Source organism: Siphateles boraxobius, unplaced genomic scaffold, assembly GCF_051911475.1.
Source record: "Siphateles boraxobius isolate OS27281-9 unplaced genomic scaffold, OSU_SipBor_1 65, whole genome shotgun sequence".
Classification (NCBI taxonomy): Eukaryota; Metazoa; Chordata; class Actinopteri; order Cypriniformes; family Leuciscidae; genus Siphateles; species Siphateles boraxobius.
Window position 1 is genome coordinate 8,593,158 of NW_027509192.1, and position 22,734 is coordinate 8,615,891.

Below are 22,734 nucleotides of genomic sequence, written 5' to 3' on the forward strand. Positions count from 1 at the left end.
TCAAATTAAATCATTTAATCAAAATCCATCTTTGCAGTCTAGAGGAGACACAGAAGTGGCATTAATATATTTACACTCCATTCACAATTGCATAAATAAAGCTATGAGATTTTTTTAAAATCAATATTTAAACATGAAATTATTTCAAATTTTAACGTTTTAATTAAAGGGTACTTTAAATATGAAACTAAAACCGCCAGTAGGCGGCGGAAAGTCACAGAAGTGAGTTGAAGGATTCATTCATTCAACCGATTCGTTCAAACGGCTGATTCATTCGGGAAAGAAGCAAGTGATTCCTTCAAAACGCGGATTTCAGTCAAGAAATCATCGCTGTCTGTTGCATTGAGACTCTGCTACGATTTCATTTTGAAATTCTAGTCGGCGAAATAAAGGGAAAACAAACAATATTGACAATATTGTGTCTAAAATGTAACGCCCAATGTTAACTTATTGTTAATTCAACTGTTGTATAAGCTCAATATCACAGTTGCAATTGTGCACGGGAAAACAGCACTCTTGCTGATGTGATATTCTAATATAAGAACATAATATGATATAAATATAAGACATAAACTAATTTGGGGACATAGCCTACCTATCTATGAACCGCACACAGCAGTGAAAGGAAGAGAGACAAATGCGATGTCAGCTCACAGTGCATCGTATACAGTTAAAACATTGATTACAATTTCATAATAGACAATACACATCGCACACCCGATACGCACATAAAGAATGAACTTGCAACTGAACTGACATTTACCAGCTTTCTCCTTCTCTCCTCTCTCGCGAGCAGGAGACAGACGTTATTCTGCCGCGATTCCCGCGAATGTGATGCGAACTGTCACGTGAACAAGCAAATCCACAAAGATAGAATAATAAAAAAAAATAATATGCATACAACGAAAACAACGATAGCAAAAAAAAAACAGCTTTGTAAAAATTATTTCACACTCCACATTTAGGGGGGCCACAAGGGGGGCCAAGCTTGTTGTCACAGGGGCACGGGCCCCCCCGGCCCCCCCTCTAGAACCGCCACTGAGTCTACAGTTTAATAAAAGATATGTGTATTTCTAACTCTACCAATTCAGTTTGTTCAGTTTGAATTCATTTGTCATTAATCAAGAGTTACAATCAAGAAGCTGTAGAAAGTTATTTTTTAATCTTATGCTGTTGAGCTTATAAAAGTAACTAACATGCACCACACATTTATTAATAAAACCTGAGTATTTCTGCATTTTAGTTCCACTTGCAAGCTCGTATGTTTGTTCTCAACATACAATTGAGTTTGCAGGAATTGTTTTAGACTATACCAGTAACTAACACTCAATCCACATTATCCTTGAACATTCCTCAAAGTAATTACAAACTATAGAGACCATATCAATAACAGCAACATGCAACAATGTAAAATAAGGAAATCAAAAACACTTTATCTGAGAGCCAACATTCTTCTCTTCAGATCTCTTCAGGTTTGACCTCAGGCAAAATAGTGAGAGGGATATGGCCCTCTGTGTAGAAGAATGGGAAGACCATCTCAGTGAAATTGTGTCTGAAGGTGTGATAGACAGTCTCACAGAGGCGATCTGAGAATGACAGCTGTCCTGCACTCATGTCCAGTTTCACCCTCACTATCGCAGGTTTCTCAAATCCAAGTAGTGGGACGTGTGACTCCAGAGGATCTGTGACACTAAGACTTTCTCCTTCATGTCCGATACACCAGACTCCACTGGGCAAGCCGTTGGTTCCTTTTCTTTGGACGGACTCTGTGGCGACACCTACCATCCAGGACGTGATATCCTTCACGTCAACGTCCCATGTGTGTGTCCCTGTGGAAAAGCCCACAGAGCCCAGCACACAGGGACATTGATCAAATCTCTCCAGGTTATTTGGAATCTCCTCATAATCTATCTCGTACTGATGCCACACACTCATCAGATCAGCAGATACTATGAGGTCAAAGTTGGCTGTGTTAGGGTCCAGAACCACAGGACCTATCGATCGAGAGAGAAAGAGAGAGAGAGTTTAAAAACAGAAATGACATGGATTGAAAAGAAAGGTTGTATTTTGTGCATTAGCTAGTGTTTGAATTGTTACATGGATTGACTCACTGTAACGGATAGATCGTCTGACTTTCCTCCAGACATTGAGATTAAAGTTGCCTAGATACTTGGCACAGTCAATAAGATCTCCTGGAGTCATCTCTGGATCCTGGAATTCACACTGGGCTCTGGGAAAACATTCAGCGGCGAGCACTGATTAGATCGATTTTAAATTTGCATCGATAGTTAGAGAAACCACTGAAGCTTGTTTCAACCACGGAAAAGTTTATATCTCACAATTTCTAGAAACAAGTTAGAATTGTGAGATACAAACTGGTAATAGTGAGAAAAAAAAAAGTAAATTGTGAGATTAAAAATTCCAATTACCTTTTTTATTCTGTGATGTAAACTAGCTTTCATTGGAAATTCTGCTTACCTCATCATTGTGTCCTTGAAGTTCTATTGAAAATGTAGGAAACAGAACAGATTTTAGTTTTTTTCTTCTTCTTTAGTTTAATACATTATTTTAAGGTTAGAATGTATGGACACTAGTTTTTTAATTATTGTTTATACAATTAATAACAACAATGTTACTATTTAAATTGTATTATGTACTTTTCAAGTTGTTTTTACAGTACATCTGGAGGAGGGTATAAAATCGCAAAGATGACAAAATGAAGGGCTAACCTGAATTATTCTGATGTTCCCACTATTTAACTCCCTTTCCAAGTCTTTAATAGTGGTTGTGAGCTTGCCGATTTCTTCATCGATCTTCTCACTTTTATCTTTCAGACTTTCCAGTTTTTTCTCCTTTTCCAGTTTTAGTTCATTAAGCATGGCATTTTCTTCATCATCCAAAAGCTGGTGAAGAGGCTTAAATAAAGCCTTGATCCGATTTTCCAAATGGGTTGCATCGTCCTGAAAGGATTCACATTAAACAACAACAAAAAGCACATACAAAAACATGTGCAATAATATCTCGGGTAATTATTCATAATCATCACCTTAGTTGATTATATTAAAGGTGCACCAACCAATTTCTGTTTGATTTACTGATCGATCATTACAAAAAAATTTCTTGTCACCCATTATCAACATCACCAAAACAATCAAAACAATTTAAAAAAAAAATGTATGGGATATTGCAGTATTTAAATGATTTGTCCATGCAGATCATTATTTATTTTTAATTCACTTGCCCTTGTAATCTTTAATCAAAATAACTTCCCCTCCCTCTTGCAGTGACATCTCTTCTCTTCTCTGATGTGTTTACTGGCGCGAGGGCGGGGCAACCTGTCACTCACATGAATAAATCGACCAATAGCAAACCACAATCATCAAATCAATTCCCCAAGGACAAAGTTGGAGCCGTTTCACTCGGATATACATCACAGAAAATAAAAAGACTATCGCAACTTCCATTTCATGTCGACTTTAATTTATTCCACATCCCAAAGAGTTCAAAAATAGTGGTGCTCCAAAAATAACACCACAATCTGATGGCAATTTGTAATTATTTTACATTTAGATGAATTTGTGGGTAATATGGATCTGTATGATCTCATTTGTATGATCTACCGGTATTCAACTTACGCCTCAGTGATGGTTATGTTTAGGGGTGGATCACATGGTATGAATTCATATGTAATTGCAACCTCGTAAAATAGTTATGTTTTCCCATGAATTTGACTGGTTATGTGATCTAAAATCATTTAAAAACCTAAAAACATTTCCCTACACAGATTACGTAATTGATACGCTGCAATGATCAAAGCTGCTAGGTTTAAAAGTGACCTTTGTGTGAGCTGTGCATCATATATTGCCCCCATCCTGTGCCGAGACACGTCACATTTTAATATAGTTTATTAATAAACAAATGTTTTCTGAGTCAGTTTCAGCTTCGAAGATGAAGTTGACTCCGGAGTACAGTGGATGCGCCTATCAGTGTTGCTAACTTTGTCAGCAACACTTTATCAGTAACTTTATCAGTGTCTTTTTTATAAACATGAATTCAATAACAAATAGTAATACACTCAAAATGTAAAAATATATATATATATATTAATGCACATCAGTCGTGCTAACCATCTGTCTGCCACAGACTGCACCAATTCGTGTAGAGGGTTTTTATTTCTGTGACCAACAAACTAATTAAAATTTGGTTGACTAAGCCTCTCCACTCGACTGTTTTTTTTTTTGTTGCCAACATTTTTATAATTGGACACATTTACGCAGAATAAAACAGCTTTTTTCAAGGCCACTGATTTGTCTGAACTCATAACATTTTTATTACATTTCATTATTAAAGTAATATTCACTTGTTTGGGGTTAAACATTTGTGACAATATAAAAAGCTGATGCACCTTTAAAGGGATGTCACACCAAAAAGTAATGGTTGAGGATGTTTACCATATTTGAGTACTCTATATACCTTTGCTGATCAATATTTATATGTCAATAAATGTTTACATGATAAAATACAATACAGAAGACTAGGATTAACTGCTCGATTCATATTTTACAATCTCTTTATGAACGTTTTGAGGTTTCAGGGGAATAGACTAAAGTGGAGAGACAAATTTCTCAGATTCGATTTAAAATATCTACATTTTTCTTTTCGAGGATGAACAAAGTCATATGGATTTGGAACGACATGAGAGTGAGTAACAGATAGCACATGTACACCATCACTATTTGATGTCTGCATCTACATCGGTTTGCTCATCTACAATATGTCTCTAAGACATTTGCTATCAGATCAAAAATAGACATCTTAAGATGTTTATGATTTTAGAATGTATGTAAAACTGATTTTTTAAGACGTTTATCAGATGTTTGTACACAACAGATTTTTCCAGATCAATCGCTCTTTAGCAGATAGATACCATAGAGACGTAACTGTGCTATAATGACAGCCTTTTTGGTAAACTATCCCTTTAAGAACATTTGTAAACTTCCAAACGCAATCTTACATATATCTTCATGACTGTCAATTCACACTCAAAATTGGCTCCTTCCATGTGACTCATCTTTGTCTTCAAGAGATCAAGTTTACCCCGCAGAACTCCCTAAATTGAAGACATTTAAAGACTTGTTTATTAGAATATTCAAAAGTTTTCTTAACATCACGAGGTGTTCTACATCTACATACCCTGTGTTCCTCAGCGATCTCTTGGACAGGACGGTATGTGTGGTTTCTGTGCTCTTCACATTCTCTACAAATCTCACACAGTAACTGCTCATCATCACAACACACCAGAGTCCGCTCCTCGTGGTGAACTTCACACAGCTCCTCTAGATAGCGCCTGTGATCCAAGAATGCTTGACATAGGCTTCTCAGAGCCAAGTTGAGGGAAGGATTGTTATCAGATATTTGTCTGCACAGTGGACACTGTCTCGAGACACGGACTCTCCAGTACTGCTCAATACAGTCCTTGCAGCCACTGTGGCCGCACGGAAGCACCACTGGGTGATCGAAAAAATCTCGACAAACGGGACACAAAAAGTCTGCATCGCAAAACGGACGTTTCGACGCCATCTCTTGCACTTAACGTTAACCCCAAACCCACTCGTTCCCTTCAGAGCCGTGGTTCACTTCAATCAATTGCCTCGTCACTGACGTATGAACTACAGTCCGCTTTGAAGAATGAACAGCGATATCCGATTCTTTTCAGTGTTTCGAATCAACCCTTTCACTAAACCAGCCTGCATTTATTGCTTCAAGTATTGAATTTAATCGGTTCAAGTGGTTCCCGAGTCAATTCACCGACTCATTTAACCGTTAGGTTAAGATAACCATTTCGTTCGATTCGTTAAGAATTTATTTATTCACAAACTGAACAGGGGCATAAAGAATAAATAAAATAACACTCTTATTAAAAAAAACACACTACGTGATGATGCCGGTATGACGTCACAACCCGGAAGACTAATTCAAAAATGTTTCTTTCGAAATTTTTAATGTTTTTTTCCCCCTCTCTCTTCAATTTGATTAAAGGACTGTGGTAAATATAACTTTTTAGCGTATTTAATAGCCTCATTATTTAACACAAAATTCAAGATAGTTTTTATTGCATAGGACTAGTTTGGAACTGAATTTGGTGATTAATATATAATTATACTATTTAAATTAGTTTGTTATATATGTATGGAAATATTGCTGTAATACATTGAGACTAAAATATGCTAGAAAAAAAGCAAAATAAATGTTTAGAATTCGTACGTTTTCTAGTTTAATCATTTAAAGTCATTCCCTGGATAATTTATGATTTGGTTAATCTGTAGTATTTTTTAATTTACTTTGATGCTACTATTATTTTAACAATAGTATACTGTAATATACTGTGTATGTTTTTGTGTAAGTGTTATTGTTCTGTAATAAAAAAGGGAAAAGGAGAAAATAATTCAAAAGAACAAAAAAGAATTGGACAGTGGAGCATCAAAGACAGATAAATAGACAGACATACAATGATTTAACTTTAATTATGTGACAATTTTACAATAGCCATGCCATTCCAAATCACTCAACTATGACCTACAGTACTAGTATTTACAGTTACTGAATTATTTACAGAGTAGTTACTCAAGCCATAAAAATTTTAGCTGCTTAGAACGTACTAAACATATGAAACATTCTGCAACAACAATATAATACAATACAATAAACAGATTCAACATTTAACACAATTTGCACAAGTAAAAATAAATAAATTAATACTAAAAATAAATAAAGCTTGTGCATAATATTCAGCTGCTTGCTCTAAAGTATGGATTCTATTTTACATCTGATTTTCCAACAAGCATAACTAACTTCCAGGTGTTTGCTGTATACTTATACATCAGAGAAGGTTTATATAAAAAAGGCAGTTTTCATTTTCAAACCTTCTGCCCATCTGCTCTTGGTTCTGAAAAGCTGTTAACCATTTGATTTGATTTTGTTAATGGCAGCAAAATCTTTCAACATTGTAAATACATTAAAAAAAACTTTTAGGCCTACATCACCTAGATATTATTAAAAAAATGCTTGTATTTCACACTTTGAAATGATCACACCTATTATCTTCAGCACAGCAGACAGATGTTGCACAGGGAAGCTAACCAACCTGATAATAATAACAATAGTTCCAAAAGATGCATTTTATTAAATTCAGAGTAAATGTCTTACAGTGTAGTTGTGCATATCATATTAATCATGTTTAGTTTAGACCTCAAGTGTTTCAAACAGTCCACACTGCTAAAACCAGTACATTTATAAGTGAACTGTCAGGACACCGGGATATACTTTACATATACACCGGGACTCTGGTCACCTTACAGAAATGCTACAAAATGCAAAAAAGAAAAGAAAAAAAAAAGTAGCAATTATAGCAATGAGCACTGCTGATTATACTGTTTTAAAAGGTATGTACAGTGCTTGACAGTGATCAGGGTTTATTAAGGCACTTAAGTATTGGATAGCAGGAGCAAATGAAGGTAAACCTGAATATTTCCATTCTATTTTATTAAATTTAATTTATTACTAATTTATTAATGTATGTTATTTATTAAGATGAAAATAATTGTATTAGACAAAAGCTGTAAGCATCCGGATGCCCCAGGTAGATATATAAAATAATTTATATTCTGCTTATTATTATATTCATTAGTATATATTCTGAAAGAGAAAACTTCCTGATGAGAAGACAGTTTTGTGCATTCCAGATGTTCACTTACGTGAACGTACCTGACCTCACGACCCGTTCCAGAGGTGAAACACTGAGCACAACGGTGTCCTGCAAATTATGGCTTATTTATTTGCCGCTGGATTACCTCTGTGCAATTTTGTTTGCTCCTCTGCTGGGCCCTCTTCAGCAAATACATTCCCTTCTCCAGTGCCGGTGGGGGTCGTGGGGATTTGAATTGAGCTATCTGACATCTGAGACAGTGTGTCTGCGTCTTGCTCCGAGTGCGTTTCATGGACTGGTGAGTTGGGCGTCGCAGAAGAAGAGATTGATCGCTACATGGGAAAAAAGTGAAATATGTTTGATAAATATATATTTAATATATATATATATATATATATATATATATATAGCTTTTTAAAAAAGATAGATTATTTAATTTTTATGCATTATTCAGAGTCTTTCACATCAGCATCGCAATGCTTATATAATCTAAATATTTTGCAGCTCTAATGAATAGACATACATAAATCCCGTAGTAGATCTAGGCAGGTTGAGCTGGAGGATTTCAGAGGACTAGCCTACAGAAAACACTGAACCAGACTATTTAAACGTTGAGTAAGCAATTTCATTGGCTGCAGGATCAGCAGAGGTAATTCAATTCAAGGTACGTACCTGCAAGGAGACACTTGATCTGTTGGTCCTGTCCTTCAGTTTGGACCATGTTCCTTTCATTCCTGTTTTCACCGTCATCTCCAGCGCTGCTTTTAACAATTTGGGCGTCTCTGCACGAGGAGGAATAATCGGGATGGGCTCCTTCTCATCCGCTTTCTTCTCAGCGGGCTTTTTATCCTTCATCAACATTTTCCTAAAGGGCAGATAGCAGGTTACACCTTATTTAAACAAAAGTTTAGTCTGGAAATGATCTAGTGAAATATCGTTGAATCATCATACTGGAAAATGAAAGTAAAAAGGGGAAATATTTATCATTGATGATTTTCCTTTCAGCAGTTGCACTCACTTTGCTTTCTTGCGAAGCAGTTTCTGGGATTCCGGATAGTGCACAATGATATCATTCAGGTCCTTTTTGGTCAGGATGAGTAGGTTAGCAAAACCACACGCTACAACGTTAGCTGTTCGTCGGTTTACTCCGCCTACAGCAAGCAAGCTTTTTTTGGGGAAACAAACAGAAACTAAGATCAAAATTGACAATGAGGGATTTAAGACAATGTACAGTATACCACTAAATTAGATACAGCCGCCCTCACCTGAGCTCTCCAAACACCGCTCCTGCTTTTAGGGTCACAAACACAGTCTTTCCATCGGGACCACCAACTACCTGGACTTCCCCTGCCTTTATGATGTACATCTCACGGCCCACTTCATCCTGTAACATGAGAGGTTGAAATGATAAACACATTTCAGATTTATATTCCTTTGGTACAATGACTTGTCTTCACAAACACAAGTACGTATAAAAGTCTGTTATGTAGGCTAAACATCTTCTTTGTGTTTCTTGCCTTCTTGCAGACATAGTCTCCTGGAAGATACACCACTGATCTGAGCCTCTTCAACATGTCAAAGATCATCTGTCTATCGCAGCCCTGAGAAAGACACAATGTAAAAAGTCAAGGCAGGTTAAAAGAACAGTTCTGGGTTCCCTCCAGTTTAAAAAAAAATATATAAAAAAATAAAAATATGCAGACTGGCTCTGACTTTTGGTAACTAGCATTGTCTTCTGAAGATTGCAAATCAGGGCAAAAATGTAAACAAAAATACGGTTGTGTATTCCAGCCATGGCACTTGCCTGAAAGAGTGGCACTTTGCTGATAATGGAGTAGCTGACATCCACTGCTATATCCAGCCTCATCTTATCAGGAAGTTGATCTAGTAGCTCTTGTTCATCTGTGAAACCACAAAAGTTTAATTTTTATCATATGATAATGAATGGCCAGATGGATTATGGATGAATGTCTGTAATGTATTTTGACGTTGATGTCTGTCTTACCCAGCATGCCTTGAGACTGCCACGTGTAGCTGTACCAGGTTTTCACTCTGTTCTGCACGTCTTTAGGTATGCGGTAGGAGGCCATGTATTTAACTGTGTTATCCACACAGGCACGATAGTTTGTCTGAGCCGCCGTAGCTGCACCCACAACATCTCTCATCTGACAAAAGACAAGCCTCAATCAATGATATTAAACACTAAAGAAAAACAGTCTTTTGATCCCTTTCACACCATGATAATGGCCTTACCTGACCAATCATGATTGACAACACAAACACTCCAATAAAGTAATTGATGAGCTGAAACACAGTCTCAAAAAGTGTTGTTGGTCCTGGCAGGCCGCCAATAGTCAGCAGAGTCTTCACACCAAAGTAGTAGCAGCGAATGTAACTGAAAAGGTCACAAAGCAAACATAAATAGTAATTATTTAGATCTCAAAACATAAACGTTGAAAATGTTATGAAAAAAAGGTTTCATATCATGGAAAAAATCATATCATTGATTTTCCTTTTAGAAATCGTTGTGATTATATCACATTCATAAACATGAATACATTAACATATTCCCACCCACATTTACATATTAATGAATATCCAGCAGATTGGCTACTATGATAAACAACAATATTATGTTGATGCATCAATCCTAGTCAGTCACAACAGAGGTCATTTACATGTATGTTTCTTAAAGCTTCAGGAGCAAAAACAATCAGTTTAATACTGTTCATCAGAGAGAAGGTGGAAAATAACCATGTAAAACTGTTTTTGGTGTGGAAAACCTGGACTAATATTGTAAGTGGAACGGAAGAATATATTAACACTCACACACGCATTTTAATAACTGTAAAAAAAAAAGTAGAATCCTTTTTGAAGCTAAGAAAGTGGGACTTTGAATATAATGTGAAAGTTCAATGGTAAGTTGATGTAAATGAAAGCTAATAACAAAATTGATTCACATACCTATTTCCCGTCCCATCATAGGCCCAATCTGAGAAACCCAGACCTTCATATGTAGAGCCCCAGTAGTACAAACAGGCATTGCAGTGGACCGCATAAAGCAGGTAGGTGGTGGTTCGAATGACTCTGATAAAGGAAATAAGAGAATATGAACCAAGATAATAAATTATTCAGATAACAAATGCCCAATACAAGGTTTATAGAAACTAACAGCTAACCTGTAAACGTAAGCGTTGGTCAGGATAGCTTCCAGACGCTTGTTGAACTCAAAGAAAGACATAAACTGTACAAAGGAAAGACACATTAAAGAATTAACAAAGTTCATCATGGACTGATCTTCCTAAAGCCCAGTCGAACAGTGAGAGTAGCAGCTTGCCTTCAGGATCCTGGGTAAGCGGAGAAGTGGATTAATCCCTGTTTTGAAGTAGAGAAGCTCTAGAGGAAGTAGACTGACAACATCCAGCTGCAACACAGGAAATGAGAACCGTAGGAGCCGTTCACACAGAACGGATTGTTTTTCAATGTAAACGCGCTAGACAGACGTCTTCAACCATTGCGCTCATGTCTCGTGTCTTTTGCAGCATCTCGCGCATTGACAAGGCATTCTAAAAACACGGCGCTCAAGTTAAAAGTTTAACTTTTAAAACGCGTCTCTAGACCTTTTTTTCCATTCCACTGACCTGCGTCTTGCATTTTTAACAGCAAAAACACATTCAGTGTGAACCACCCCTTAGAATACAGAATGTGTCAGAGCATAAATATGAAACAATAAATGGCATAAATGTTTCATTACCTTGAATCGTACAGCTTTGATGTAATTATCTCTCATTTCTTTCTTCCCACTCTAAAAACAAATAGTTTGCAAAACACCAGGTGAAAAAAAGCATTTATTTTACTTTAGCCTACATATTCTAATATTTTGCCTGACTATATTTACCACGATGTCCCCATGCTGCACAAACTGAAGTCGCGGTTGAAAGGCCAGGACGTCCAGAATATAGATGGCATCACATAAGTAGTCAATCAACAGCCATACATGGATGTTATCCGGTGTTTGATAAGGAAACGCCCAACGCACAGGAATCATCCACGCGCTCCAGTTAAACGCCAAAGACACGCAAAACAGCCAAAGTACGTAGATCAGATCTACAGAGAACACAGAGCAATGTGAGATTTCATCGTTTGTTTTACTTAAATGGTTTGTGGAAAATATTGTGATGTACTAAAAATTTTATTTAAACAAAATTTTGAGTTGAAATGTTGAATAATGAATGTATTCATTTAGTTCAAGTAAACTAATTTAAATTAATGAAATAGTATGACTCATTAAGTTAATTAATTAAACCATCAATGTGCACCAAATGTAAATTATGAAAAAAAAAATTTTTTTTATAAACCTAATGCCTAGTTTCCAAGTGCTATTAAAGTTTTAAAAAGAGAGAGGAATGTGAAGCTTAGGAAAAGGGTGTGAGAACAAAGAATGAAGGAAAATCAGTAACTGATCGAATTTATGTGCAAGTATGGATTGTCAAGACAGCTAAAATGTAGACAGCTGTAGACAAGTCTAAATGAGTCCAGAGGATTACAATGAAGAGAGGAGAGAAGGAGTGCTCACTAGTGAAGGGGTCGATGCTGGTTGGAAAACGGTACTGCAGAAGCCGAGCAAACCTGGACTGAGGTTTCATTTCACAGCACAGGAGCTTTGTTTTCTCCTCTTCTTTCTCGGCGGGGGCCTCGGGCACCTCCTGCTCAGTTTTCTGCTCTGCTGGAGGTTCAGGAGGAGGAGCTGGAGCTTGCTTAGCTGGGGCTGTTCATAAAAGACCATATTATTTGCGACTTAGATATTTGGACACTGAAGTCACTTAAAAAGTATGAATTTAATTTAATTTATTACATTAAAAATCTAATTAAGTGGCATCTGCAAAGAAATTATGCTACAGCATCCAATTACTTTTAACCCCCACATTAACTAGGAACTTAGTTTATTAACTAACCTTTGTAAACCAGTGTTCAAATTCTGTACTTTTTGTCTTGATAAAGATCAGTATATGTTAGGGCTGCACGATAATGGTTAAACTAATAATCATGGTTATTATCAGGATTGTTAGTTCTCATTTGAGAAATTTCTGTCATCAGAATTACTGCACTTTCACTTAAGCACAAATCAACAGAAAATCAACTCTGCGTTTATTCTTTTTCTCACTTACATTAACACACTCTCTACATCAATAACTCTTAAAACCTTAAAAATGTCAATTGAAACTTTTTTGTGAGGATAAATAACCAGCGAGCCAATATCACAGATGATTATGCTTTTTTCATTAAAAGAAGCAGAAAATCGTAATCACAATTAAAATACGATTGATTGTGCAGCCCTAGTATATCTATTGTCTTGTCAACACATTCCTTTCTGAGAAACAATTTGCTTGAAAAGTGTGCTTCTGCTGCTGTTCTTTTAAAAAAATGCCATTGGCGTGTTATTTTGGGCTTAACTCACAGCCAGGTGGTGTCTCATCGTCTGAATTGTCTGGATCAATCAGTTTCTCTTTGACCCGCTCTGTTCTCTCTTTGAACAGCTTGACCAGCTCCTGTAATCTCTCGTTTACTACGGTACTAGTCTGGCTGGCGGAAGAGGATGGCCGTTGATTAAGCCTTAAGACAGAACATAATTATTAAATTTAACATTTAAATTAGATAACTACTACAACAACGAACAACAAAAAACCCACCAAAGCAATCACGTATTTGTATATATTGTTGCTAGGTTTCCCAAAGCACATTATAGAACATGCATCATTTGCAACTAACCTATACCCATTTGTGTTTTTTATTATATCAATTATATCAATATTTAATTTTCGTGCATTCATTTTAATGATAAAAAATAATGTTTATTTGTTACCCGTCATCTGCACTTGAGATGCTACTCTGGCTTGGCCAGGCCCGGACTGAGGTTTCTAACTCCTCCTCTTCCTCATCATCTTGTGAGTAAAGTCTCTTGCTGTAAGAGAAAGTCAAGAGCAAGTTATGATGGACCTATACAGGACTGGAATTCTAAAATAAAGGGCAACAAGTTACAATAAATGCTTTAAACAAATGACATTTGGATATGATAAGTAAGGAAATGATGAGTAGTCTTCACAAACTCAAATACGCACACAAATGTACAGAATGAAGTGGGGAATATGGAGTAGATTGAGATGAGTCCTGAAATAGACTTATTTAAAGATTCTTACATCTTGGTCCAAATTGTCTGTGGTTTTCGGTCTCTGCATACACCGTTTGCATCCAGAAAAATAAGTGTGTGTATGTGCGCAAGTAAGTGTGTGTGCAGACAACAGAACAGAAAAGAAACAAAACATGTAATGTATATTTGGATATCAATAGGTTTTTTCACAATTGAACTTGTGAACTCAATGATATTGTCAACCATGTTTCACATTTTATGCCAAAGGTTTATAGATTTTCATATTGTACATTTTAAACCCTGAATTAACATTCTAATTTGCATATTTATGAGATCAATAGCATTAGCTGCTTTTCCACCATCAGGCTGAACGGTTCTAAGAATGGTAAGGAATGGTTCCAGTTATATTTCCACTTGAGCTTGGTTCGGCGCAGTTAAACATAGGTTACAAGTATGCTAGGGTATGCATACAATGCATGTGACAAATTTTGTAGCATAGTGATGATCGAAGCCAGATTTTTCTAACTACGCAGAGTCTGTATGCTCAGCTGGCACAGGCACCTTCAATTTTTTTTAACCTAGTTTGTCAACAAGATCATAACACTACCCAGGGACATTGTTTCACAGTCGAAAAAGAAACTGATGAGACGGAACAACAAACTCCTGGAGACATAACAACAATAGATGCACACATTGGCAAGCGCTTGTGTCTTGAGTCCAAAGACATTTTTATCTGTCAAAACTTCAGGAGAGATATAGCGCAGACACGGGACAATGATGAAACTTTCTAGTGTCCATGGGTTGAGCACCTGTGTTCGCACGTGCTATCAAATGAAGTATACTTTGAAAGGACATATGTTCCGCTGTATTCATACACTACCATTCGAATTTTCACAGGCAAATCCATTCCTTTCTATAAGAATCCACACGATCGTGAATTTTGCGTGGAGGCAAAAGATTTCAAGTTCAAGTTGGTCACATGATTTCGCTGACCAACAGAAACCTGCTTGATTTCAAAGTGACTTCTGTGTGAGCTTTGCTTCATACATTGCCACATAGGCAATAGCCAACTGACTATTTTGCCTGCAAAATTGTGCATAAAACCGCACCTTTTCTACATTCAATGGGATTAATGAAATTAATGAAAACAAGGCAGATTTACCTGGTTCGATTGGCTTTACGGATACCAGGCACAGTAAGGGTTTTGAGGTTGGGATCCTGTGGGTTTATTATAGGGGGTATAGGGTGAGATCTCCCTCGGTTGGAATCAACATCTTCCACATTCACGGCTGGGTGCACACTCAGTCTGGAGCTCACTGAAGACATAAAACATTATACATAAAAGAAACCTTAACACTGACACTTTCAGTAGCGTCCTCTTCAAGACTTACCTAGAGGTAACCGGGCCTTAGAGTTTGAGGTCAATGATTGGTACATGAAGAGGTCACTTTGGTCACTACAGACACCCACAATCTAATGTTCTCTAAGTCACACTTGGCAGCAAGGCATAGTACAGCAAAGCATAGCACAGCACAGACTAATATAACAGAAAAAGGCAACAATGAGGATCACCTGAGGGTCTAGCAGAGGTGGGGTCATCCTCAATGTGGAAGGCAGGGTTGGAGACGCCTGACAACTGCCTTGAAGGGGTGATGGGTGGAAGACGGGGGTTAGAGGGCACATTGGGCAGGTCTAGGATGGAGGATGGGGAAGAGGGCGAAGGGGTACGGGGGAAATTAAGCGGGGACTGGCGGACAAGGCGGTCCAACTCCAGATCCCTACTCTTCAGTGGTTGCTCCTTGGGCATCCTGTTCCGGCTTAAGTTTGTTGAGACGGCTCTGAATGTTAGTGTAGCACTGCTGGGCACACTGTGGAATGTTGCTTATCTTTTGTGGAATGCTGGATATTTTTTGTGGAATGCTGGAGAGTTGTTGTGGAATGTTGGAGATCTGTTGCGGAAGGATGGAAAACCGTGGAATGATGGTGAACCTTTGTGGAAAGTTGGACAACTTTTGCGGGAGGTTTGATATTTGTTGCGGAATGTTGGACAGCTGTTGTGGGAGGCTGGATAACTGCACGGGGAAGCTGGGAAACTGAGGAGCACTAAAAAGCGTCTGGTTTGGGAATTGTGGGGTGATTTTGGAGAATTGCTGAGAAATTTGTTGGGGTAGCTGAGAGATTTGTTGCGGAAGCTGTGCCAGTTGAGGAGGGAGCGACGGCAGCTGTTGGGTGATCTGAGACAAAGCAGGGGGCAGATTGGGCATGGAAGGCACTTTAGGCAGGGTGACTTCAATGTCTATCAGGAACTGGTTGAAGCTGTTGAGGGCCTGTGATGCATATGGTACACGCATGAAACAGCTCTTCAGCGCATCACATCTGGAAGGGACTGTGGGGAGAGCAGCACATATTCAATTATATTGTATGTTGCATGATTTGTTTACAATTTTTGATGCTCAGTCCTACAGAATATTCTGAGAATAACGTCAGGAAATGCCAATTACATTGCCCCCAAAAAGTATTGCATTAGATAAATGATCAAACCTAATGGCATTTATTTTATTTTTTCAATAAATTATCACAAGCACCTTATTATTTAAAAATTAATACAAACACACTTTTTAATTATAATAATTTTACAAAAACAAATCTGTTAATTAACTAAATAACAAATCTAGATATATACTAGAACTCAAGAGTAAGGATTTTTTCACTGGTCCCAAAAACCGAGAATTATGAAACTGTAACTTTTTTTATTTACATTTATAAATACAAATTTTAAACAATTGTTATTTTAATTTAACATGAATTATTTGATATGTATTATTGAATTCTTTTAAAAATACTATTATTATTATTATTATTATACACAATTTTGTTTAACAAGTTTTAAGCTTCCTTTACAAGGAAAATTTGCATTAAATTAGCTAAAAAATTATACTGTTATTATAATTAGGCCTATACAGAAAACCAACTAGTTTACATTACACTTTCTGGTTGTCAAACGTTAGTGATGGTGCTTAAAAGAGGTAGGCTGTCAATGGAGGAAAAGAAAGCTCTCAGATTTCATCAAAAAGATAATTTGTGTTCAGAAGATGAACGAATGACATGCAGGTTTGAAACGACATGACGGTGAGTAATCAATGACAGAATTTTCATTTTTGGGTGAATCACTTTAAGTGTCAAAATACTTTTTTAGAGACACTGTATGTGATTTATTACATCTGAGTAATAAAAATGTAAGGGAAATATATGTCATTTGGGATGCCATTCTGTGGCTTTTTACCATGTTAGCATCAAGGTGTTTGCGTGATCTATTTCCGAATGACTGAGATAAACACTTACCACTACTGTCTTCTTCAGTAAATGTACTCTCCACCTACATAAAGCAAAGTTACAGAATTATGAGACATTTATTTCAAACACTAACACAGAGAAGAAAAAAGCAGCACTAGTACAAAGAGAAAATATGATCAATGCAGTACGGTGCTTATGAGCACAGTATACTTTATTCAGTGTAACTTCAGAGAGAGTTGTATGTACTTGGTGTAAACAATGGATAATAATACCTGTGAAAAGCCATTTACACAGAGGTAAAACAATCTATTCAAATTACATCTGTTATGTAACAGATATAAAGCCGGATGACCAACGTGATGATACTTAAAGTTTAAATATGGACAGTACAAATATATTACCGGTGAATCAGTTTGTGAAACGGAGGAGCTGGTAATGGACTGAGGTTGCTGAGTGACCGGGTCAGGTTCTTCTTCGGCTTCACTGGAGTCTCTGGGCTCCTCCTCCTCATGAAGGTCTTCAGGTTCAGATTCAGATTCAGGTTCGGGTTCCTCCTGAAGAGGCGAAGAGGACTTAAACACCTCCACAGGGGTTTCAACTGTAAACGCAGTGTCTACAGCTTCTGCCTCCTGTCCTTCTGAAACAAACTCCTTAACTAAAGATACTTGACACCTGTGGATACAAACAGCATGAGGCATGTATCAGCTATTAACGTTACATAAACAGCAGGCACATATGTAAGCAACTAACACATCTGTGTCAGCTATAAATAAACTCGCATAAGCACCATTTTCGCATGATGGAACAACACGAGGCGAGATGCCTGTTTTGTTTTCCAAAAACCTCCTTATCATGGTCATTTATTTTAAACATCACAAAATATTATAACCTAAAGCTATAAGCTAGCTTCACGCGTCATCGTCGTTTTATTATAATTGACTTACTTTGAAATCAGACCCGGTCTCTGAGCGCTTCAGGTGATGCGGTGTTCATATCCATCCATTTTTGTGGCGTTTGTTTATAAATGAATGTGATACAAATTTTATATGTTGACGCGATTAATTAAAACGACATAAATGTTCATTCTGTAAGTAAATAACCTGCGCCATCCATCACTGCGACGAGGCAGAAAACAAGCATCAGAGGCGGGATTAGTAACTATAACAACCGAAGAGAGGGCACCGCGCGCCTCTAATATGGGATGCAATGTGGTTGCTAGGGGAAATGCGTGTATTGTAATTATTTGTATTGTTATTATGTGTGTGGCCATATTAATAAAAAACACATATCTACAAATACGCAGAAAATACTTTCAGTTCAATTTTGTATTGCAAACACAGACCAATGTGAAAAGCAGTTAAGGGTCAAAGAACAATGAAACCATGACAACAGTTAATAGAAACTATGATAAAAGATTATTCTTCCCAGCTGAAAGAGACATTCCAGCTTGTTCACCATGATTTTTATTATACTATTTTCAGATGTCTTACTCTGCAATTTGACTCCGTGGGACTTCTATATCACTGTCCTCTTCCTGCAGCACTTGTAGTCTGTGACACAGAAACATTCAAGGTATTAGACTAGGCCTATATGAAGGATGTTACAAAATATTTCAAGCCTATGTTGACAAAATGTAGAATTTTAAGAATCGGTAATTGAAAGACCATACTAATGGACTGCTAATCTGAATATAGGGATGTGTCCCTGACCTTGACATACAGTGTCCCTAAAAAGTCACACTTAAAAGTGCATGAATTTCATTGCAGACTCCACTTGGCTTAGAAATTTTATCTGTGTGTGTGTGTGTGTGTGTGTGTGTGTGTGTTGTGTGTGTGTGTGTGTGTGTGTGTGTGTGTGTGTGTGTGTGTGTGTGTGTGTGTGTGAGTGTTTTGTGTTAGATGTGATCAATTGCTATTGATCTATTTGACAGCACAAAATTTTAAATATATATTTTTATATTCTGAAACCTAACAAGTTTATAATATAATATAATTATAATAAAAAGTTAAATGAATTCATTCATTTAATTCAACAAATTAATTATAGTATTTTAAATATTACAATTAAAATATTATAATACAATTATTATAATGAATAATTATATATAATAAATTAATTATTATAATAAAATATTATAATAAAATATTAAAAATCTAATACAATGTATATGAATTTATCATAATAAAATATTATAATACATTTTTAAGTATTAATTTATAAATAAATATAAGTTTGGGACCACTGGATACGTTTGCTTATACAGTATACTGCATGCATATACAGTATATATGCATATACAGTATACTGTATATGTTTGTCATACACAAAAAGAGCATAGGTCTGATCGATTTTTTGTTATTGTGCATGAGTTTGCATGAATTACTCTTGATCAACTTCTTCTGGCTCTTCCGCAATAGTCTGAATGCCGTGCTGGGCCTGTGTGAACTCCCTGACAGCCATCTCTGCTGTGTGCCGTGCCACTTCTTCTGCCATGCGGGCCATTGCTAGACGCTCCTGAATCAACCTGCACCAGAGAACAGCACCACAAGTAAGCCTGTTTCTAAAGTTACTTCAATTATTCAATCATCATGCTGCCACTATGCTTTTAGTTATTACCGTTCCTCCATGAGCAATATGGCGGTGTCCTCCGCCTCTCTCCTGATGCTCTCGATCATGGGCGTCCATCGAGCAGTTTGGGTCTCTGCGTCCTCCAGCTCTATGTGTGCTTGTGAGAGTGGAAGAGATTGTTCCGGTGACCAAGGCGTCTGTGGATGGGACTGATGTTGTGAATATGGAGGTGAGTTTGCTGCTGGACATGTTTCCTTTGCTTGAGCCTCATCTTCAGAGTCAACCTCCTCAAGAATGAGATCTGCAGGAACTGATCGAGCACTGCCTGCTGAGGACATACCATGCTTGAGGACTGGTTTTACAACTTAAAATGTCATCACATGATGGAGTGGGGGATAATTTTCATTACTGGGTTTTGTTCCTTTAAATTTAGTGTGATCAGGCATTTTTGAACAGAACAGTCATTCAAGTCAATAATTTAAGCCTGGTTTGTTTTTCCTTCAGGATACATTGGCATTTGAGTGCTTAGAAAACAGGAAACATCTGTGAGATTAAATAAGGCCTTATAAAAGGAGTTTAAATGTTCCTCTCAAATATTTGATTATTTATTTTATTACTTATGGTTAATTTCTTTTTTTGAAAATTGAGTGCAAAGTTATTTGCATGCGTTTTCCATGGAATTTAATTTTATATATTATTTTATTTTAGCCAATAGAGAATGAACCCTTTACACATGAGTGCAATCATGCATTTTCCTTTATTAATGCAATGTATTAATACAATATTCATAATTATTGCCATGAAGTATATCAAATATTAATATACATTAAATATATAAAGATTAAGTGTGCAATACTGTTCAAAAGTTTGGGGTCAGTAAGATTTTTTTTTAAAAGAAATAATACTTTTTATTTAGCAATGATGCATTAAATTGATCAAAAGTGACAAAAATATTTCAAAAGCATAAAAAAAAATCTTACCAACCCTAAACTTTAGTAGCTATGACTTAAAAGCCGCCACATATACAAGTCAAGGCAATTCAATATTTGTTTAAATAGTGGTTTCTCACGACTCATTCCATTTAAGTAATTTAAAAAAACATATAGGACTATTCAACCAATGAAACATGCAGTAAAATGAATAATAATTACATGTCATGAGAATTAGATGTTTTAAGACATGTACAGTCAAAAAAGATCACTGCAGAAACAACAAACACCCATCTGAGAGATTCCAGCCATTCATACAATATTTAGAGTCTAAAAACATCAGTCTTGGTTAGTTATACAGTACAGAGAATGTCAAGCAATACATTCTGTAGATTTTCATAGCTGCCTAGTCATTCAAAAGAGCTACAAAGCCAATATTTAAATGCATCTGTCTCCACTGTCCATTTGTCTGTGACTTTGTGTAATGCTGTTGCGTGCTCTCTCTCCTTTTGTTTAAGGGGTTCTCAGTGTCCGCCCCCCTGTAACAGAAGGAGAAGATGGACTGAGTTATGAGTTTGTCCTACACTACAACAGAATCGCTCAGCCTGAAGTCTTTCTACTTGTATTCTGATGTCTCACAGAGGGGGTCATGTTGTTACGCATGCAATGATCTTTATGTTTTCATATTCTACTGAAACCACACTAGAGTTTCCAGGAAACAAACTGAGTTTGTTATGAAAAACAGCGTAAACAGTGTTGAAGGAGGATCATCTTACTCACCATTTTGCACAATCATCCCATCCTCCTGATGGAAAGAAAGAGAGTCAGTGCGGAGAAAGAACTATTAAAACAAAGCTAATAACGTCAAAGCATTGCCTCTTACTTACCAAACATTCTTTGTTTTTAAGCACCGGCTGTGGCATTGAAAGTCCCAGGCCCTGAACAATCCAGCCCACCATACTGAAAACAAGAGAACGCATGGGACATCAAGTGGACATACCAATATGCCTGTAATCACTTTTAAAAGAATGAATCAAATTTGACATGACTCACCTGGGAGTTTTTGGATCAATCTCCGTCATGCTGGTTACTGACTCTGGAGGAGGTGAATATACTGTTGATTTTAGAAATAGTGTTTTGTTTATTTACCAAACATGAAGCTAAACACCCATTAAAGATCTAGCTTTGTTCAGATCATACAGTTTGAACAATACCTTTATTTGAGCATTGTGATGACCTCGGTGTTGAAGAATTGGAATATGGGGGTCTGGTCACATGGTGCGGTATAGCATTCTGGAAGCCGCTCTTTATCCAGCTCATTACACTGTTCACCGGTGAAATAAGCAATAAAGTTTCTTAAAAGAACTTTTGCAATGGGCTTAAAGTCACAGTGAAATCAAAATTGACCATTCTTATTTTTTGTGTGCCCATCATTATATATATATTTTTTTTTCAAATTAATGCCCCCTCATAATCTTTAATCAAAATAACTTCCCCTCCCTCTTGCAACAACATCTCTTCTCTTCTCTGATGATGTGTTTACTGGCACGAGGGCAGAGCAGAACCTGTCACTCACATGAGATCTACCAATAGCAAACCTCAACCACCCAATCAATTGACGATGGCCAAAATCAAGTCCCGTCCTACATTTTTTCTTATTCAACAAGCTGATTCACTCGCATATAGGGAGGAAATAGGGAGGAAAAGACCATTGGAACTACCGTTTCATTCTGACTTTAGGTCTCAATGAGATTCCCTACATGTGATTTTGAATGTAATGATGCTTTCCTTGTGTTTTACTGAATGACACTCACTTGGGAGGGAACTGAGCAGGGATTTCCACCTCAGACACCTCGTCTTCTGACACCAGCTCTACTACTGGTATATGTGGCAAAGGCTCTTGATCTGGTGGAAGAGACACACAAGCATGAACTCAATGATACTAATTCAACCATAGAGCTTGTTCATTTAACTCATGCTTTCGCTGTTTTACATAATGCAAACTGTCTGATACACACCTGGGAGGTCCTTGGCTTCATAAACCTCAAGTAAATAGAAAATAACAATTAAAACATTATTCATTTTAATAT

The 22,734-nt window shown here is 36.8% G+C and overlaps 3 protein-coding genes across 3 annotated transcripts; all 3 read right to left on the minus strand.

The window, feature by feature from the left end:
* trim35-40 (tripartite motif containing 35-40) lies at window positions 1–6,004 on the minus strand. The gene is made up of 6 exons (XM_077210645.1): window positions 5,194–6,004; window positions 5,015–5,110; window positions 2,730–2,960; window positions 2,479–2,501; window positions 2,112–2,230; window positions 1–1,994 (listed from the first exon to the last, which is right to left on the minus strand). The coding sequence occupies exons 1-6, from the start codon at window positions 5,578–5,580 to the stop codon at window positions 1,459–1,461; spliced, it is 1,392 nt and encodes a 463-aa protein (XP_077066760.1). The 5' UTR covers window positions 5,581–6,004; the 3' UTR covers window positions 1–1,458.
* A 545-nt stretch (window positions 6,005–6,549) lies between these two features.
* Window positions 6,550–15,794, minus strand: LOC143720803 (cyclic nucleotide-gated channel beta-1). The gene is made up of 18 exons (XM_077210647.1): window positions 15,426–15,794; window positions 15,016–15,169; window positions 13,569–13,667; window positions 13,164–13,318; window positions 12,282–12,473; window positions 11,604–11,812; window positions 11,460–11,510; window positions 11,043–11,129; window positions 10,885–10,949; window positions 10,670–10,792; window positions 9,959–10,100; window positions 9,711–9,870; window positions 9,510–9,607; window positions 9,223–9,306; window positions 8,971–9,089; window positions 8,724–8,870; window positions 8,378–8,570; window positions 6,550–8,037 (listed from the first exon to the last, which is right to left on the minus strand). The coding sequence occupies exons 1-18, from the start codon at window positions 15,658–15,660 to the stop codon at window positions 7,828–7,830; spliced, it is 2,523 nt and encodes an 840-aa protein (XP_077066762.1). The 5' UTR covers window positions 15,661–15,794; the 3' UTR covers window positions 6,550–7,827.
* Window positions 15,795–20,977: 5,183 nt separating this feature from the next.
* Window positions 20,978–22,726, minus strand: LOC143721279 (uncharacterized). The gene is made up of 7 exons (XM_077211566.1): window positions 22,663–22,726; window positions 22,459–22,549; window positions 21,859–21,968; window positions 21,698–21,740; window positions 21,532–21,604; window positions 21,425–21,449; window positions 20,978–21,183 (listed from the first exon to the last, which is right to left on the minus strand). Exons 1-7 carry the CDS (start codon window positions 22,724–22,726, stop codon window positions 21,158–21,160), a joined length of 432 nt encoding a protein of 143 aa, XP_077067681.1. The 3' UTR covers window positions 20,978–21,157.
* Between the last annotated feature and the right edge of the window lie 8 nt (window positions 22,727–22,734).

Excerpts from the sequence above, each read along its gene's own strand:
- trim35-40 (XM_077210645.1), bottom strand. The coding sequence starts at position 5,580 with ATGGCGTCGAAACGTCCGTTTTGCGATGCAGACTTTTTGTGTCCCGTT. Across the intron at positions 5,111-5,193 it reads AGATCGCTGAGGAACACAGG|GGAGTTCTGCGGGGTAAACT; the intron begins GTATGTAGATGT and ends TCTTCAATTTAG. Across the intron at positions 2,231-2,478 it reads TTCAAGGACACAATGATGAG|AGCCCAGTGTGAATTCCAGG; the intron begins GTAAGCAGAATT and ends ATGTTTTCCCAG.
- LOC143721279 (XM_077211566.1), bottom strand. The coding sequence starts at position 22,726 with ATGAATAATGTTTTAATTGTTATTTTCTATTTACTTGAGGTTTATGAA. Across the intron at positions 21,969-22,458 it reads CCTGCTCAGTTCCCTCCCAA|TGTAATGAGCTGGATAAAGA; the intron begins GTGAGTGTCATT and ends ACCGGTGAACAG. Across the intron at positions 21,741-21,858 it reads ATCACAATGCTCAAATAAAG|AGTCAGTAACCAGCATGACG; the intron begins GTATTGTTCAAA and ends CACCTCCTCCAG.
- LOC143720803 (XM_077210647.1), bottom strand. The coding sequence starts at position 15,660 with ATGCCCAAGGAGCAACCACTGAAGAGTAGGGATCTGGAGTTGGACCGC. Across the intron at positions 13,319-13,568 it reads ATCTCAAGTGCAGATGACGG|GCTTAATCAACGGCCATCCT; the intron begins GTAACAAATAAA and ends TTCTGTCTTAAG. Across the intron at positions 10,793-10,884 it reads ACCAACGCTTACGTTTACAG|AGTCATTCGAACCACCACCT; the intron begins GTTAGCTGTTAG and ends TTCCTTTATCAG.